The following is a 19,531-nucleotide window of genomic DNA, read 5'->3' as shown; positions in this document are numbered from 1 at the left end:
TGTTCAGCAGTTATATGCCAATTAAATAACCCAGGAATAAAAACTGTTACTTTTAGGGCTTGCATACGGGTGGTAGCAAGAGATACATTGGTAAAACAGGAATAAATGAATGTCTCTGCATTTCCACCTCCTTAGCATAAGGCAGAAGGTCTTTTCTGATCAAAAAGTTGTCTAGGAGTCTGACATATGTGGTAGTTAATTACAATCAGAAACATGAAGCACATAACTATTAACTGCTTTCTCACACCTCTGACAAAGGTTACTGTTCCCACAAAAAGACAGCTGAACAGCTCATAAAGAATAACTTCCTGAAATCCCAGCAGATTTACACTATAATACCAGACTTTTGTAAACTTATGTGACTCAGAAGCTACTTTACAACCTGTTTGGTCATCTTGGCTGCCTGCACTGCAACCCCTGTCAGAGGTGGCAATCACTTCAGACATCTGTTTCTAGCATCCTTTCCCACCAGAGTCAGAATCTGGTACACATGTAGACAAAAATGGGTTGCAGTGGGTCAGCAGCAGCAATGGGATCTGTGTAGATAAGCCTTGTGTTCTTGGGAATTCTTTCTTGTGACTGGCATCAGAAAAAGGAAGGATAGCCGAAGAAGCTGTTGAAATGAGTTAAGTCATTACATAGCGTGTCTACAACCAAAACTCAAGTACTATCATTAGTTTTAATTATTCAAAGACTGGAGTACCATTAAATATATCATGAATTCTGTACATCCATACACAACAACATTTTGAAAATGTTATTTGTATAGAAGACCAGCAATGGAAAAGCAAATTGGTTAAATGTGACAGAAAACTAATATTGATGAATGCCCTACTTTGTTTATTTTCTTCAGTTTACAAGCTTTGAGGAAGGAAAAGTCCCGAGATGCTGCTCGATCTCGCCGGGGAAAGGAGAATTTTGAATTCTATGAGTTGGCAAAGTTGTTGCCGCTGCCTGCAGCCATTACCAGCCAGCTTGACAAGGCATCCATCATCCGACTTACAATTAGCTATCTGAAAATGAGGGACTTTGCTAATCAAGGCGATCCTCCATGGAACTTGAGAATGGAAGGACCTCCACCTAATACATCAGTAAAAGGTATGCTGTAAATACGTTGTATTGTATCAAACATGGCAGCCTTTAGTAACCTCTAAATTGAAATTTTTACCGTCATCCTTTCTTCTTTCCCTGCATATCAAATCCTTTAAAGGGATACAAATGTGGAAATCTGAGGTCTGCATGAGAAAGACACCATGTGAAGGTGAAATAAACCTCTTATTTTATTTATTTTTATTTAACAACAAACCTGTTGATATAAGTGTTACAGCTGTAAGCGTTCTGGGTAAAAGATTAAATAATTCAAAGTTATTTAGCAATGATTGCGTTACTTTTCCTATTCTAATATTCTATAAAATAATGCATTTGAGAGGAACATGGTGTTATTCCTTCATTTGAGAACTCAATCTCTTAATTCTGTCACTAAAACTTAAAGGCAGAATCATGTCTCCCAGTTCACGAACATCACATCCAAATTTTTAAATCTTCAGATCAGAGACCAGGATTTTATCCATCATCTTTAAACATGTACAGAAATTATTTTTGACTTTTGAGCCTGTAGGCATGTATCAAGACTTCAGCCAAAATATGCTATTTTCAATATTAAATACCCTCTTTTCATGCTTAAACAAGCTGTTGGGCCACAAATGTTTTAGACATGAGTTGCCATAGAAGTCTGTTAATAGAAAAATCAGATATTTGTTTTTAGAGGCTGTATGCATGTTGGTGCTGACTAGTGCTTCTAGGAACTTGGATAAACTGAATGTTTTGTGTAGTTTTTTATTCATGCTATGTATATAGAAGAGTGTGATCTTGCTGTCTAATAAGTATTTTAAATTAGTGTGAGAGAACCTTATTAAACTACAACTGTCCATGAAGGGTTACTGGTACTGTCAATGCAAAGAGCTTTTACTTGCTCTTCTATTTAAAGGAAGCAAGATTAATTAAGCAAAGTTATAATTTTCAGTGGATGGAGGGCAGTAGACATGGAGGGCAACAACCAAAAGACTTTGAGGCTGATGATTTAGTAGCTGGACATATTTGCGTCACTTCATATATTTCATTTATATTATCTGCCATGCCATATATAATCTTCATGAAGAAAAAAGGTAATAATTACATCATTCAGAGCACAAGTACAACATGGTTCATCAGGCTTCTGATATAATATGCAAATCTTCCCAATGTTTTCAGGATGAAACTCTGCTGTCAGGTAATTAAACAATGCTTCAAGAAGAGTATGAAGTAGACTCCTTGCTGTAGGATCTATGATCGGTCTGTAAAAATAAATAATTCCTTCCCAAATTCCTGTACCTAACTGACACACAGAGCTTCTACAAGCTGCCCTGTGTTACAGAAAGTCTGATGTTTGCAGGTCTCTGTGTATGTTTTAAAAGTATCTGGGATCTGTTTTTCATTATCCTCTTGTGGAATAAGAATATATTTATGAATACTGAAGCTTCCTTTTGGGCAAGGATTGTAATGAAGGAAATACTTTAAAAGGAGAATAAAACCTTATTCTTAGATAAAATATATTCTTAGATAAAAGCATAAGTAGTCTGGTCTAGATTAACATGTTTTTCTGTATAAAAAAGCTAGGTAAACAGTTAACGTCTCTCTATCCGTTGATGACATGGGTCCCATTTTTCTAGGCATGAGGGCTGTGGGGGGGATAAAGAAGGATTTTTAACTTTTGTTCTACTTGAGTAGATTTTTTTTAAAGCTGATTAGGATTTTATTTTTTGTCAGTTTATTGAAATAATTAGTAATAATAATTCCATTGTATAAGAACTCACTGTAAGCAGGCTTAACTGTACAGTACAGGTATGCTTTATTACTTCACCAGTTCTCTTTACACAGTAAACCTGTTTACACATTCTGATCAAACATTTGTGAAATGACATCAAAAGAAATTAATTTTTGTTTATTAAGGTTGCTTTTTGCTGACCTTAAAGAAGTTCATATTGATAAGCTCATGTAAAGAGCTTGCAGCTTCATATGAAGTACAGCTGATAATTCTACAATGAAACACTGGATGTTATAACTTGTGCAAGTCCAAGCAATCTCCTGAATAAACTCAAAGGTATTTGGAAAATTATATGAGAGGTACTTATGCTGCATAGGCAACTACTCCCCTGTGTTACTCCCCCCATCCCCCTGCAATGTGATGGTCTGCTTATGTTAATAATTAAATTTCAAAGCCTAGTTTTAAATTTGTTCCCCAGTACTGTACAGCAATTTAATCATTTTAATTGAGTATTTCAGGAAGGTCCTTTACTCTGCCCTGTATTTATCACAGCTTTTCTTAAAAGTCTATAAAGGCTGATGAGTAGGTTCTCTTATGCCTATTGTGTACTGATCACTACAAGTTTTGCTTGCAAATGAACACTCAGGTGACTTCATATAATATTTTCAGAGTCAATTACTTCATGGAAATATCTTGAGCAATTGGGAAGTAACAGATAGTTTTCTCCACTATTTAAGAAATATCCGTATTGTTATAATACAGATCAAATCTAAAACGAACATGATGCATTATTCAAGAAATGACCAGGCATTCTCAGCAGTGTTTCAGCTAAATAACTGATGATTGTAACCTTTAAAGAAATCTCATTGTGGTGACTATTGGTAAATCATTTCTCCATTCATAGTAATCTTTATTTAGAGGCTATCTAGAAACCATTATATCTTTTATTAATCTTAAAAGCAATAGCCAATGATTTGACATTTGCTAAAAATGGATAAATCTTCCATCAGCAGACTTCAGTCAATTTTTTGGGTGCATTGTCTAAGGCCTTCTATATGTAGGAAGTATTAGACCTTGTAAACAAATACACAATTTGCAGCAGATGAGTTTAAAGATTAAAGTTCTTAAAGATCAGGACATAATTCCTATAGGGCAGAAAATAATCCAAAAGTTATTTAGAGTCAGTAAGAATAAAATTGTTATTCTTTGCATAGTACATACAGTATGTTATGAATAACAGTACTATTTCTCTTGTTTCCAACCCTCCTGAAGTCTTTTTTTGACTCCCAGTATTTAAGGGAAATATTCTGAGGAGAAAAGTAAATGAAATACTAAGCTTTTTGTTTTTTCACTGAGTGACTCTGCTGAAAACTCTGATCTGAGAATGGAAGAATTCTTATAGCACTTTCTGTGTGTTCAGACAGTAGTGGTGTCTTAGGTGGCATGTCACTTGAAGGCCTCCCATGTGTTTTGATTACCTGACCTTATATTTTTATATTCTTTTCCACTATGTGATTTGTTTTCACCAAGCTATATATATTTTTTTTCCAAGTCAAGAAAGAAAGGGAGAGAAGGAAGTGTAAGGTGCTGTTATGTCCTGTGATGTGTGGAATGTCTGTGGCTGAAGTGAAGTCATACCATGTAACTCCTTTCTGGGTGAGCTTTGGACCCTAGTACTAAATTGGGATCACCATCACTGTAAAAGGAAGGCTCCTGACTCTTCGTCTTGAACACAGTTGTTAGCACTTGCCATTTCTGTTTCTTTTGAAGCAGCAGTCAGTGCAGTAGTCTCTGCCTAATTCTGTAAACCCTTTTGGAAACTTGCTATAATGACTTTTATTCTTTTTTTTAGTAAACTGTGGTTGTTTTTGGCTTTGGAAATGCAATTGTTTGTGCAGGGCCATGAGTATAATTCCCTGCTGAAGAATATGACAATGGAAACTAAGCATGTGTGAGACAAATTTAGGTGTCTTTTCTTTGAATGAAAAAAAGTAATTAAGAGGTTATCTGCAATCTCAAGTTTTAAATGGTTTTATTGTGCTTTATTTTGTTTAAGCCAAAAATTATTTTACCTGTGTAAGATAATCTTGCTTATCTTCTGTCTTGAGAGAAGATGAGGTGAATGAGATTGTAGGTGAGGAGTGAAAAGGACTTCAGTAAACAATACCGACTGGCATGTCACTTTTACTTTAGCTATCTCTTCTTTTAGCATTACATGCTCTGAAATCAAGTATCTTTACACATCTGTGTTCTGAAATTAATACGTTGGCATATGAAAAGAAATCAGATGTTGTCAAAAGTTTGTGGAGGACTAAAGCATTTTTCTATATTGCTCTTGTCTTATAACTAAATATGACTCTGAAGTGTTACCTGTAATAAAGCATTCAGTGTCACTTCAACTCTGCATTGGTGAGAAAATGAAAAATCTTTTGACAATCACCAGAAGAACACACATACTTTAAAAAAAAGTTGCACGTTTCCTTCAAACTATCATGCTTTTCAAAGGGTCAGTTATCAGTGCAAACAAAGTATAAAAGTATAGGTTAAAAATAAACTTTGTTTTATCATACTGTGGAACTTGGGGTTGAGTCCAGTGCTTTGAATTCTCTGGGAAAGAAAATAAGCAATAATAATAGTTGGAAAGCATGGTACTAGTTATCCTAAATGTAAAGTAGGATTACCTTCATTAATTTAAATAACTTTTTATAATACTTTTTATGCTAGATAAGTACACATTTTTAAGAGGTAAATAAATAGTTCCCTTCTGAATCATCTTATTGTGAGTAATCATAAGTAATATAAGTAATATATAATATTAAGTAATATTATCTCGTCACCTCTTATATTTTAAATGTTGTCTCCTGGGTAGGAGAAGCAAGACAGTACAAGCCTTCTGCTGCTAAACCTCACAAACTGATAAACTTTCCTCTGAGATCACCTTCCTTTCTGAGCTGCCATGCACTTCCTTCTCAGGGAAACTATCCATAGAGGTGAAGAAATAAACTTTCTACCTCAACGTTTTTGGTCTGAGACGCTGTTTTTCACTGTCAGACGGGAAAAGATCATTCAGATGGCACAGCAAATATATTTTAACACATGATTTGGCAATATTGTTTGTCGTGAAAAGGGCCTCTAAATCTGGCTGTCCAGCTTCACATGGAACTTCTGCTCTTGTGCTGGAGAATCCTTGATAGTGTTGTAATTTATTACTCCATATCTTGCAGGCATTTTTCTTATTGATAGGAAAATCTGATTCCTCTTGGTGCAAAAGCTGCTATACAGTGCTTTGGCTGTGTAGAAGTATCAAACACTGATTTTAAATGTATTATCTACCCATTCTAAACCTGTTTATTTGGTCATAGAGGTAGTGCAGTTGTGGTAAGTTGTTTAATCGCCTATTACAAAGATTAAAGAAAAAGTCTATTAGGTGATGTTTAAATGTAGAAAGTGAGTGCTGGAAATTTCAGGCAGTCAGCAGTAAAAAGATAATGTTCTTTGTGAGAATTATTGATGGTTTTCTAGTATGAAAGATATGGAACCCAAAATGAGGTAGCTCTGTTTGAATCTCATTGTGATAGATAAGATGAATTGAATACTGGACTCGGACTTGGTGGTTGCCTAGTGACAAGTGATCATGACCTGATTGCTTTCAATCTCTGCAAATGGAGTAGGGTGCCAACCAATATACTCAGTGCTTTGGAGGGACTAATTATCTAATGGCGTAACTTATATGTGAAATTGATTGTGAGGAAAAATTTAGATAGAGAAATTAGAATAGAAGTTTACTAGAACTCTTACAGGAAAAACATGAAGTGATGGTTTTCTAGGCACCTGAAAATTATAAAATGGCATAATTTTTCAGAATGAAAGTGAATGCAATAATAAACGCATCTATGTGTATTTATGTAAAACTTTGGGAATAAAAGGGGAATATATAGCAATTAAGATAAATTGGAATATCTAAGGTGCAGAAAGTTGACAAAGAAAAGAGGAAACATGAAAAATGAATGGGGGCTCCATTGCCCAGCATATCAGTAAAACAACTGAAAGTATTCAGATCTCCTTGGGCTTGATAGTTCTTTATCATAGATACATGGTAATATATTTTTTTTGAGATATGCTCTATGCTCATACAGTTCTGACATCCTGACATTTTTTATTTTATTTTATTTTATTTTACCAATGGAGATTCCAATGTAGAAAATTTTGCTAATAACATGAGCAGCAGTGGAAAATGTACCTTTGTTTATAGCTTAGTCCCTGCAATCCCAATGCACACTGCTGTGCAAAACATGGCCTATCCCATAGGCCATTATTCCCATGTTATTACAAGGAATCTTTGTGGACAACTCATCTTGAAGTACCACATTTCCAAGACAGATAAATGTCCTAACGGATTGGAAACAAAATCAGATGATAAACAGTTCATACTATACCCTTTGTCAGTACTGTACAAAACTGTTTATTAACTGAAAAACAGTTGGTGGCATCCAGTAGAGCTAATCTTGAATAAATCAAATGACCTGGGATAACTTATATCAAAGGGCTCTAAAAACCCTGAAAATATATTTGTCCCACTAAATTAATTTTAAATGCATCTCTTTCATGTCATGGAAGTTGTAGATAGATAAGATTGCAAGGGGAAAGGTTTAAAAAGAAAAACTGGAATGACATGAATTCTGAAGGTACCAGTGGAGAGACATGGGTAAATGAAGATTAGTCTGTCATCAGTTATAGACATACTACTGGGGAAATTAAGGAAAAGGTAAGGGTAAAATTATATTTTTTTCAATAAACATGGATAAGTGAAAAGTAGTTTTTGTAAAACAAAGCCTAATTCTCTGAGGTTGCTAGTCAATTAACAAAGATATACAGTCTATACTTAAATATTTTTAAGGCATTTAATTTACTGGTTCATAAGACTTTAGTTTTAAAATAGTGGAATATTATATTGGCAGATCACACCTTGCCATTAACTGATCAGTTATAACTGATCTTGGAAAGCAGATCTAAAAGAAAGGTATTATTAACAAAGGAGCTTCTGTGGATTTCTTCAGAAACTGCTCTGGACATGATCAGCAATAATCTGACAGTAAATATGGCTGCTGATTTAAAATTTGCAAATTACAATGATGTTTGATCAAAAGATCATTGACAATGATCTGTGCAACTTAGTAAATCAAACATTTTTTTTTTTCTCCAGTACAACGAAATAGAAAAATAAATTGTTCTTTAGTCTTATAATCATACTAGTCATTTTCATACTGACTATCCTAAATCCAGGATAGTGGCTGTTGCTTTGTAGTTGCTTTGTAGTTAATTTTTTTTTTACAAGACTTGGAAATGTTTTGGTTTTCTTGTGATGCAGAACAGGAATAATGTGAAAAGCACTTTTCAGTTTTTTTTTTTTTTTTTTAATGAGGAAAAAAGAACCTACCTGATACTTGAAGAGCTAGCAGAAATGATAGAATGATTTAGTTTCTGATGGTGCTTTATTTGTGTCATAAAAAGTTCTATCCATCACTTGTGTGGAGATGCAAAACATTTACTGCTGGTAACAAATTAATGCTCTTTCTAAAATGTTGTCAATCAGATGTCAGTGCCTGGAAGAGTTGTTTATTGCTAGAACTCCACCTTACAACTTAACAATTAAATAGCAAAACAACCAAACAGTAATTGTTTTTATGAGCAAGAAAATAGAACAGGTAACTTTAATGTTTTTTTCTCTTACTTGAAGCTGCTATTTTATTTCCATTCTATTGTACTACAATTCATCTTCTGTTTTCTCTTCTTCTACACTGGTTTGGCCATTTTTGCATTTTCTTTGTTCTTTTAATACAATTTATTTTTAAATTTACAATTTATTCAGTTTATTTTTCTTGGCCAGTTATTATTTCCTCTTTTCAGTTTCGGTGTTGACTCTTCCATTTTGTATTCCTTCAATTATCACTGTGTGTGCAGCTACAGTTCTTCAATTCTGAGTGCAGTCTTGGTAATGAAAAACTCATGAAAACCCACCAGAAGAAAATAATAATAAAAAATAACTGCTTCAGTCTGCCATCCTTCAATATGCATGTCTATGGACAGTCATCCACTCTATCATTCAAAATTCATGTAATTTTCTCATTCTAGTGAAAAGATAGTATTTTAATTCTAATTCATGGCTGGGAATATTGACAGTATGGGCTGAGTGGGTTTTCACAAGAGCATGGCCTTCAGCAATGGACTGAAAATACATCAGGAGGAGAATTTTATTGACAGTTGCATGGGTTGCAACTTTGGTGATTATAGTAAAATAAGACAGGGAGAACTTTCAATTTAAAAACAAGTTAATTTCTTGATTTCATTTTATAATCATGTGTATTGTTAAGGAGAGTTAATTACTCATCCAGAAGAAATTTGTGTAAAGGTTGATACCACAACAGTCTGCTTTTCCAAAACCCTTAATAAAATGTTTCCATATGATTTTACGTTCATGTTTTATGTTGCATGGGTTAACTCCAGGTGGTCTTTTTTAGAAGCATGAATATCTTAAATAATATGTACAGTCTACATAACTTTTTCAAATAATGCACATGATGGGGTTAGCCAATTACAGATGTGCAATAAATCTTGTGTGCCAAAAATGCTTGTTCTGCTTTTTGCTTATACTAATCAGAAACAGACAAAAAATAATCATTGCTGTAGTTTTGATATGTAAAATGAAAAAAGGCTGTTGCTATCTGTAGGGTTATATGACAAAAGTGTTCTTTGTCTTTTCGTTTGTCCTATTTTGAACAGAAGACAAGTGACTTTGCTGTGAAGAATGGTTTGAACAGAGTCTCTGTAAAGGTTATATTGTAGTGATCTATTTTGTAAGTGGTTGAAGAATTGGATCTTATGGTTGGATTTAAATGTTTCAGTATAGGCATCATACCTGAATCTCCTCAGCTGAGCAAAGAATGTAAGAACATGCTTAAAGTCCTGCTAACTTCAATAAAGTTTAGCAATACCTTTTTTTTTTATTAATGTAGTTTACTGGATTTCTGGGTCGTCTGAACTCTTACCACATACTTCCAGGGAAGTTAATTCTTTCTTTAGATCTCATTGAGATCTTAGAGGGTGATAATAAATGCATCTGTATAAAAAGAAGAATAAATAGATTAACCACCTGATAATGAATGTAGCAGTCCTTAAACATGCACACACACATGCAAAAAAAAGATGTTTTTATTATGAATAAGCTATTTAAATTTATATTTACTCTTTTTTTTTTTTTACCAGAGTTACATCATGCCACGTTACAGGTCAACAGTTATGACTCAAATATTTTGTCTCAAATGAAAGAAAAACTATTTCTAATGGAAAGAGCAAATCTGGTTTTACATCTCATATGCTTACAATTATATATTTATTAGTATTTTCTAAAGTGACTGTCTAAGTATTTGGCATAAATAATGGAGCTGTGGAAATGAAGTTTAAAGTAGATGGATTTAATAATAACTCTTAATTTTTGTGTAATAGCTGTGTCAGATACCTGTGGTCAACAGAGCAAGATTTAGGTATTCAAGGTAGAATTTCAAAACCGAAGTGCAGTTATTTTATATCTATATAAAATGCAAGTATAACCACAGTCTAACCAATGCTTGACCACAATATCAACGCAGCCTAATTTCTGCAGCTCTTCTCTTTGAAGATGGAGGAAGGAAATCGAGTTTCCACCAAATCCCTATGCTCTTGTGGTCTCCCATTTCAATCAGGGGTATAAAGTAGAATACAATGAATCCATAGTAAAGACTTTCCCAGGACATTAGAGAGATCAGTAAAAACTGTTTTCATTAGCTGTCTGTAATTAAAGAACACCCTTCATAGAGAGCTTACAATTTAGAGAACATGTAAGCCTCTACATCTTTCTGAGGCTGAGCAAAATAGGAATCTCCATACCACTGGGAACTTAGGTGAGGCTATAGAATATTCAGCTCCTTTAAGAAACATGTTTTTTGTTTGTTTGCTGGCTTTCAAGCCAAGATGAATATTTTTCTTTTTAAATCCATTTAAATTAGTCATACTGTGATTCCTGTTTCTAAGGAAGGAAAGAAAAGCAAATCCCTAATAAACTACTTAACTCCAGTTGTGCTACAGTCATCTTCATAATTGGAGCTGTTACAAAACGTTTACCTTAATTTCAGTGCTTGAGCATGTCAGTCCCTATAATTTTTACACAGTTAGCCCAGTGCATCTGCACAAGCATGCATGTGTTGTCACTCTGCATTCTATTTGTATTATATAAAAACTGTTTTTGCTTTGCTTTGCATGGGGTGGTGCCACATTTAAGTACAAAATTCCATGTCTTATTTCATCATCTGGAAAGTCATTAAATGCATATTCATAAAAAGAAGATGGAGGAATATTTTTGTTCACATTTTTACGCATACAGAGAATTCCCAACCATTGCATACAGCAAGCAGAATGATATTGTCAACTTTATCTCACTTTACAATTTATAGAAAACCACAACTGTGTAGAAGTTTAGGAAAGATCAGGAGCTGTTTTTTCCTTGCTTTTTTAAAGTACATGTGATATTTCTGTAACTATCAGAACAACTCTACATTTATGTATCCCCTTTCAAATTTGAATTGCTGTGTATGCCAGCTGTTTCTCATCCTCTTGATGAAGCCGAACAGCGCTGATAATGCTAATAGAGAAATTGAGGCATATACAGATTTAGGGCTAGCTTTTCAAAAGAGCACAGCACCCCAACTGGGGCCAGATTTCAAAAGATCTCTGATCCTATTCAGCAACAAAATAAATAGCCAGATTTTCAAAAGATTTCAGCACTTTGGTAATCTGATCATAAGAAGCAGCTGCTGAGCACATTTGCAAAGCCAGCCAAGAGTGACTTGCTCAGTATCACATGAGAAGCGTGTGGTTGAGCAGGGAATAGAGCCCTCTTCCTATGTCCTAAGATTAAGAGTCCAGTTCTTTAGCAAGAAGGTCATCTTCATGTCCTTTGCAAGAATACTGTATTAGTGAGCATTTCACCAGAAAATTTAACCCATTTCTGTGAATAGTTTTCAGAATAACTATTAGGACATATACTCAGGCTGGATAACAAAGTAATCAAATAGGAGAAATACTTTTAATCAGTTTCATATTAAAACTCTGTGTTATATTGTCTTAACTAGGTATACCTTGAAAAATAATCCCTACATTATTTTTAAAGACTTCATTGCCAAGTGTTACAGTGTCACCAAAAAAAAAAAAAAAAGGAAGTAAGTAGATATTCTAAGAAATATGAGAAGTCCACAGAAGCCCGTGACAAGTGTCCAGGTGTGATTTTCTGTGGGCTTCCACCCTAACGCCATTTTCTGAATGATGCATAATTCATAATTTTCCTTTTTTTTTTTTTTTTTTGACATTTTAAATATTTGTTTCTGTCCCTTCCTGTAGTTGGTAGAAATGAGAAGTTTAGTTTTCTCCTTATTTTGTGTATAAACTCTAGCTTCATGTCTGGCTCTCTGTACCTTCTAGTTTCTATCCTTTTTTTTTTTTTCCCTCTTTTTTTTTTTTTTTTTTTTTTTTTTTTTTGTTATTCTGAAGACTTAATGGGCAAGCTTCACATATACTACTAAGGAACTGAGAGGAAAAGTAACGGCTCACTCAGCCTCATTGTACATTTTGCTTTTGTAGTCGTTTTCCAACAACTTCACAAGACATAAAGGAACTGCAATCTTCATGCAGATGGCTGAATTGAGAGGCCACATGGCTGCCTTGAGACGATAAGTCTTTTACAAGGTCTGCATATTGAGTTCACCTATTACCAGCCTTGGAGCCAACCCCATAGATGTTCCTTGGGTAGAAGTATTATGCACAGCCAGTGCTCAGAAAGTTTTCCAGTGTATGCTCACTCGCAGCTTTGGTACTCTTTGGTCTCTAGCAGTGATGATGCCAGAGAATACGGTGTAGGCATTATCTTTGAAAATGCCCATGTGTGTCCTGAAAGTGCTGGTCTTTCACCTGCTGAACAAAAAGAAAAATTTGGGGGAAAGCTCTGTTCAGTTTGAAATGAACTGCATACAAAGGATATGATGGTCATGAAGTGATTGGCTCTTGAAGTGGAAAGCACTTGCAGAACTTTTTTTGTTAAGGTACAATGTTAAGCAGCTGTGGTAAGCATCCAGTCTGACCCTTTGCAGACTCAAGACAAAACCTCATCCAGTAATTTCTGCATCTGTTTGAGATACAGGTTTATCTCTTAAGAAGGTATCTTATGTTGATGTAAAGCATTTAAATGATAAAGAATCAACTACATCCCTGGGCAGATTGTTCCAACGGTTAATTACTGTCACTGTGAAAAAAGTGTGCCTCATTTGTAGTCTTATTTCAGCTTCAGCTTCCAAACACTGGATCTTGTTATGCCTTTTTCACTAGATTAATGAGCTGCCTACTGTCAGAAATCTCTTCCACATGTAGGTATTGTGATCCTCTTAACCTTCTTTTCAGTAACTAAATAAATTGAGCTTTCTTAGTCTTTCACTATAGGGAATGACTTTCAGAAGTCTAATCACTCTTGTAGTTCTTATTTGAGTCCTATCCAATTTTCTAAGATTTTCAGAATGGAGAAAACCACAGCTGAACACAATATTTCAATAACAGTGTCATAAGAGCCAGAAATAAAAATTCCAGTGTCTATTCCACTGTGATATTCTCTGGCTTATCTCAGCAAAATATTTAATGTGCATTTTGGTGTAATACAAATAGTTTTTTTTTTTATTATTATTATTATTTGTTTTATTTGGAAATTAACATCTATTTGCCTCTCACTGTAGTGGTTCTGGAAAAGGTTTAAACAATGTCAAGAGGCAAATTCTCGGGAATAATTGTGAATGCTGAAGGTTACCCGTAGTTTGTCTCAAGAGCAGAGTTATTTCCGTAGGAATAGACTGTGGTAGAGAGAACTGAATTTAGAGAGTGGGCACCACAAGGTAAGATTGGGGAAGTGATATTTTGAGGAACAAGGCTTTCATAGTTGGGATATTGAATGGGCCAGAAGAGGTACAACCACAATGTTGGCTTGCCTGCACAATCCAGAAGATCTCTCCAAACAAGCATCTGCCCCCACAGACACACATTCACAATCCTGTGGTGCACAGAAGTTAAGGCTTTGCAAGGAAAATGAAGTCACTTTTTAAAGACAGTATGTTAATTGAAACCAAAATTTGTATGGAAATTAGAAGAAAAGCCATTCTGAGTCCATACTTCCCTTGGTTCAAAATTAGAGCTAAGTGAACTCAGGCTATCTGCATGGTTTCAGTTCAGCTGTCTCTAGCATTTTATTGTAATGGAAAGAGACATGAGCCTTATCTGCAAGGAAAAGTGCCTTCTTCAGACCCAGGTTCATGATTATAAACTAAGCTTCAGATTTTGTCAGTGACTTCCTTTAGTTCATATTTTCAAAAAGTAAATTCTAAAAGTAACAGACACAGATTTCAGGCTATCAGCCATTTCCTTCTGTGAATTGCTTTGGGAGAAAAATATTTTACGTTCTTTTTAGTCCTGTACAAGAGCTGTCTCCTCAGACTCCTGGGTCAATTCCCTTAACTTTCCAAAAATGTTCTTACATTCTTTTTACAACTTTAACCCAGACAGCAGTCTTTTGGACACCTCAGGAGAACCTCCATTTGTGCTTCAGCTCTCACTTCAGAGGCATGGGATTTTGTCTGCCCTCAAAAATTTGGGGTGACTACTTCAATTCTATGCAACATTAAATGAAGTGATATCAGAACTTGAAGTCTTGCTGCTCTTGTTTGTGAAGCATGTGTTTCAGAAAGGAAACCTGTGGCTCTGAGACAGCAGCACTCACCACTGCTCTGCTTGATATGCTGTTACAGGTCGACTGAAGACATATTTGACTCTTATCTCTGTCACTATCTTCCCTCATCTTGTGTTACCCAACTCTTCAAATTACCTTAACTGTATTTGCCCTGTCTTCTTTCCCTTAACTATTTGCTAGGGTTGGATTACTCATAACAATGGCCAAAATTAAAGAGTGCTTTGGTTTTTTTGTCTACATGGTTGGTTTTGTGTTGACAAAGGATAAAGTGGATAACTGTATTCATTTGCACAACTCCTCCACAGAACTTTTAAAACTATTTAAAAGAAAAAAAAAAAAGGTAAACCTAAATAAGGGTACACAGTATTTGGGTGGGTATGTCAGCTTACAGGTCATTTCTGCGATTAATAGAGTTTTTATTTGTATATATTCATGTGTTTTAGTAAGTTACAGTGGAGTTAACAAGAAAGTTAAATAAGTTACAGTAGAGTTTACAAGAAATTTAAAATCATCTGAGTCCATCTGTAGTATATTTTATGCTTCTAATGATTTCATTTTAATGTCTCTGTTTAGTTTCATACTGATCATTTATACTGACAAAAAAAGAAAAAGCAAGGAACCTGCCATCAATCATTCGTTTAATCAAGTAGCAAAAGTAGATAAATAAACATACTGAGTTAATTATTTCTCTGTACGTAATGATTGACAATAATGGTAATTTATTCCCTTTTTTAACCTTTGACTGCTAGTATAGTTGGGATTAATAGACACTGACAAAATGAGAAGAAATACATTTTTGAAAGTCACTGAACATTGCTAATGTTGGAGTGCTTTCCCCTGAAACTTTTCTCTGAAGATGCATCAGATCTATGTCATGCTATTTCTCACACCTTTTTGTGCTGTGTTTCATGCCATTTTCATGACTGATAATTAGTTTACAGACATATGACCAGGAATATTTTATAAATAAAGAAGCTTTTGGGGATTTACAATATTGCATCTTAACATTTATTGGAGATAAATGTGGAGATTTGAAGATCTCAAAATACTTTGCACATGTTATTGCAGAGTCTATTCAAAAGCTAACAGAACAAGTCAATGTTACAGCTACTAAATTGTCATCTGCACCATCCATCAGACAACATTTCTTCCATATGAATAATCTTTTCCCCCTTCTCAATATTTGTGGGTCTGTCCAAAGCAGGGAGAGGATTTTTCAGACCCTTTTGTAGAATTCCAAAAGCAGCTCTCACTGATAGGGATGCAGAGAAGTCAATTCAACCATGTCTCCCAGCCTTTCACCACCAAATTGTGTCCCCGTGACTCAACAGGCACCTCAATGTATTCCTGTTAATCAGTTACACTAACTTCTAAAAGGTATTTGTCATAAATAATACTCCTTTATATTAGTACAGGAGTATGGTTTCGTGAACAAAATATGATGAGGACATTTTGCAGGTGTTTTTGAAATACTGTGTAATGTTGTGACATTCAAACAAGTAGAAGGCTTAGTGTATAATATACTTTTCACCTAGTTTGAATGGTACGTCAATGAACAAAATACTACTTCTATTAGAAATAAACTGATTTTATTCATGTGTTTCCTGTAATATTTCAATAAGTATTGTTACATATTTCAAACATGAAAAAGCTTTGCATTTGGATCTGTATGTTTTAGTAACTGAACCCAGAATGTAAGTCGTGATTTTACAGCTTTTGTTTGGATCTGTTTTTTTTTGTTTTGTTTCCTGAAAGCATGACCTAGTTGTACATAACCAGATAATCTCCAAAATTCTATGTTTCTTCAGGTGTTCAAATATTGAAATGATTTCTTCCACTCACAAATGGCATGTTATATGGTTCCTTTGTATTCCTTCATCAAGGAACAAATCATAGAATCATAGACTATCCCGAGCTCGAAGGGACCCATAAGGATCATCAAGTCCAACTCCTGGCACCACACAGGTCTACTCAAAAGTTTAGACCGTGTGACTAAGTGCACAGTCAAGTCACTTTCTAAATTTAGACAGCCTTGGTGCAGTGATTACTTCACTGGGGAGCCTGTTCCAGTGTGCAACCACTCTCTCAGTGAAGAACCTCCTCCTGATGTCCAGCCTAAACTTCCCCTGCCTCAGCTTAACACCATTCCCGCAGGTCCTATCACTGGTGTTTACAGAGAATAGGTCACCTGCCTCTCCACTCCCCCTCGCAAGGAAGTTGTAGACTGCGATGAGGTTCACCCCCCCAGCCTCCTCTTCTCCAGGCTGAACAGGCCATGTGACCTCAGCTGCTTCTCATATGTCTTCCCCTCTAGCCCTTCACCATCTTCGTCGCTCTGCTCTGGACACTCTCCAACAGTTTTACATCCTTTTTGTACTGTGGTGCCCAGAACTGCACGCAGTACTTGAGGTGAGGCTGCACTAGCGCAGAGTAGAACAGGACAATCACCTCCCTCGACCGAGTAGCAATGCTGTGCTTGATGCACCCCAGAATGCAGTTGGCCCTCCTGGCTGCCTGGGCACGCTGCTGGCTCATATTCAACTTGCTGTCAACCACAACCCCCAGATCCCTCTCTGCGGGGCGGCTCTCCAGCGTCTCGTCACCCAGTCTGTATGTATTACCAGGGTTGCCCCGTCAAAGGAGGACAGAGATGATATTTTTCCGTATACTGGCTCTCATGGACTGGGTTTCAATCCCAAACAAACAAACAACCAAAACAACAACAACAAAACCTTGTTCAGTTTGAGGAGAGATACAAAGTTTCAGAAAGAAGTTAGTTGTTGGCACTGTGCGTAGTATCAGTCTTTCAAAGTACACCTCCTGCTTTTGTTAGGGACCTCCTGACAGAGCTAAGCCCCTTTCGAATTTTTGCAACACACCTCCCCCCTTGTCATTTTGTGGCCTTCAGAGAGGCTGCTGATAGGATTGCAGCTCCCATCAAGCTTCACATCGTGCATCAGGCATGAACTTGCTGGTGAGAGCGTGTGAGAGGAGTCTACAGCCTTCTTGTAGCAGCAATTGCAAAGGCAATTTGCAGGCTATAGGCATTATTAGTGAGAGTGGGCGTGGAGTAGACTACAACTGCTAATCTGTAAACAAGATTAAAGAGGACTAAAGACTAAAGAGGAACAATAAGAAAGAACCAATTGTGACTGCCCATATCTTAACTCAGGATCTTCTTGTCTCATGCTCTCTAGATAATCCTTAGAGGAAAGCATTGTTTTTATTTATCTACAGTTGTTTAAGGGTCTCATATTTTACTCTTTGGGAAACCCGTACATTTTCTGATTCAGGTCACGTTAAATGCTGTGTGTTTTCACTAAATATGTTCCAAACTAAGATTTGTCCAATGAAAAGAATAACAAGAAGAAGTCTTCCCTTCATTGATTTGTTCAGCCAAACATGCAAGACTCCTGACCATGTCACAGAACTGGAAATAGAGGGAACTACAGAAATCTGTGAAAGCAATCAGCCTTTTTTTTTTTTTTTTTTTTTTTCCCCAGTGGAATATTTTCTCTACCTACCCCCTTCATTGGGGCGAGTACTATCCTGCCCTCTGTTTACAATACCTTTATGTTTATTAGCAGCTGTTTTCTCAGTACTAACTTAGACTAACCTTCTATAGTCTTATACGGAATAAGATTAGAAGGACTATATCATTCTGTCTCCTCTTTCTGTTGGAAGGAGGGTATTACAAATATCAATCAACCCATTCCTGATATTCTATTCCATATTCACTTTCTGAGCATTTGCGCTGGTTCTCTCTGGTCTAACTTATGCTGAAGGAAGGCAGTTCCCTCTAAGAGGGAGGCTATGTTCTCACAGGTAAGCATCCAGGTAGATAACTGACACTGGCAGAACCTCTCATGGGAGGTTTATTCTTACTATGGTTTTATTTTAAATCAGACCTATCTTGGAAAATATGGCACTTCTTTCTCACTTGAAGAAATTATGCTTATTTTAAGAAGAAAAAAAGAAAGATATTTCACTTAGTTGACCATTATGTTTCCAGCTAATAAAAAACTCATAATCAATATGTTTCAAATTAGAATTTACAAAAAATTATCAGCTTTGAAATAGGTTTGCCAAACAATATAATTCATTTGCCCTAAGAATTCTAGCCAAACTTTAATTTTGCCATAGAAGAAAGACATATGACCAGAATCATCATCAAGAAAAATTTTGGCGTTTAAATGAATGTCATACCAAAACCTTTTTTTTTTTTTTTTTTTTTTTTTTTGGTATTTTTAAGGTTTATAAAGGTAACTGGTAAAGCTGGAAGAATATTTTGTAATACCATGTCTAACTTTATTGAGACTACACCGTTATCTAGTTCTAGAGTAGTTGATTTTGTGTTTCATTGTCAGACTATCAGTTCTTATAAGAATACTTATCAAATTGCAGTATCAGTAAATCTGAATTTGACTGTTTTCCTGCTCAGTACCTGAATATTTCTTTAAGCAAAAATAAAAATATGAAAAGAATCATGTTTGAAACAGATACAGGCACCATTAATAGACTGAAATGTTATTTAATGGAAAATTTTTTAATTTCTGATTCAGATGCTCCACACTTTCATACCTTATATAGCATTTATTAAGCATTTGAATTGTATTTTGCTTTGTATTTTGCTGGGTAGCTTTACGTATGCAGAGATCACCTAAGTACTAATAACACATTCTTGACTGAATAATGATGTATGTTGAATGTTACTTTTTTTGTCTTATAAATGGATGGCAATTTACACAGCTGTGGATGTGGGATGTTTCAATCCCAGACCATGTTGTAAGAAAAATTGAATGACAGTGAGCAAAACAGCAGTAATTATAAAACTAATTACTAAATGCTGATGATGCCCATAGGCTTTGCATAACTAAAATTAGAAAAGGAAATTGCTTTCGGCTTCAGAGAGGCAA

The 19,531-nt window shown here is 35.4% G+C and overlaps 1 protein-coding gene across 11 annotated transcripts in view; it reads left to right on the top strand.

Moving 5' to 3' along the window:
* The window catches only part of NPAS3 (neuronal PAS domain protein 3), a 615,258-nt gene that overhangs the window by 185,110 nt on the left and 410,617 nt on the right, over positions 1 to 19,531 (top strand). For 6 of the 11 annotated variants that reach the window (XM_084521176.1, XM_084521173.1, XM_084521175.1 and 3 more), the window contains one exon: positions 854 to 1,098. In XM_084521176.1, coding sequence (XP_084377302.1) covers positions 854 to 1,098 — 245 coding nt within the window. Of the gene's footprint in view, positions 1 to 853; positions 1,099 to 1,210; positions 1,262 to 19,531 lie in introns of all 11 variants that reach the window. The other 5 variants (XM_084521174.1, XM_084521182.1, XM_084521183.1 and 2 more) reach the window with 1 other exon arrangement.

The sequence above is a fragment of the Aythya ferina genome (genome assembly GCF_964211825.1).
Source record: "Aythya ferina genome assembly, chromosome: 5".
NCBI lineage: Eukaryota > Metazoa > Chordata > Aves > Anseriformes > Anatidae > Aythya > Aythya ferina.
The sequence above is the reverse complement of the archived record's forward strand: the minus strand, read 5'-3'. Positions and strand labels throughout refer to the sequence as shown.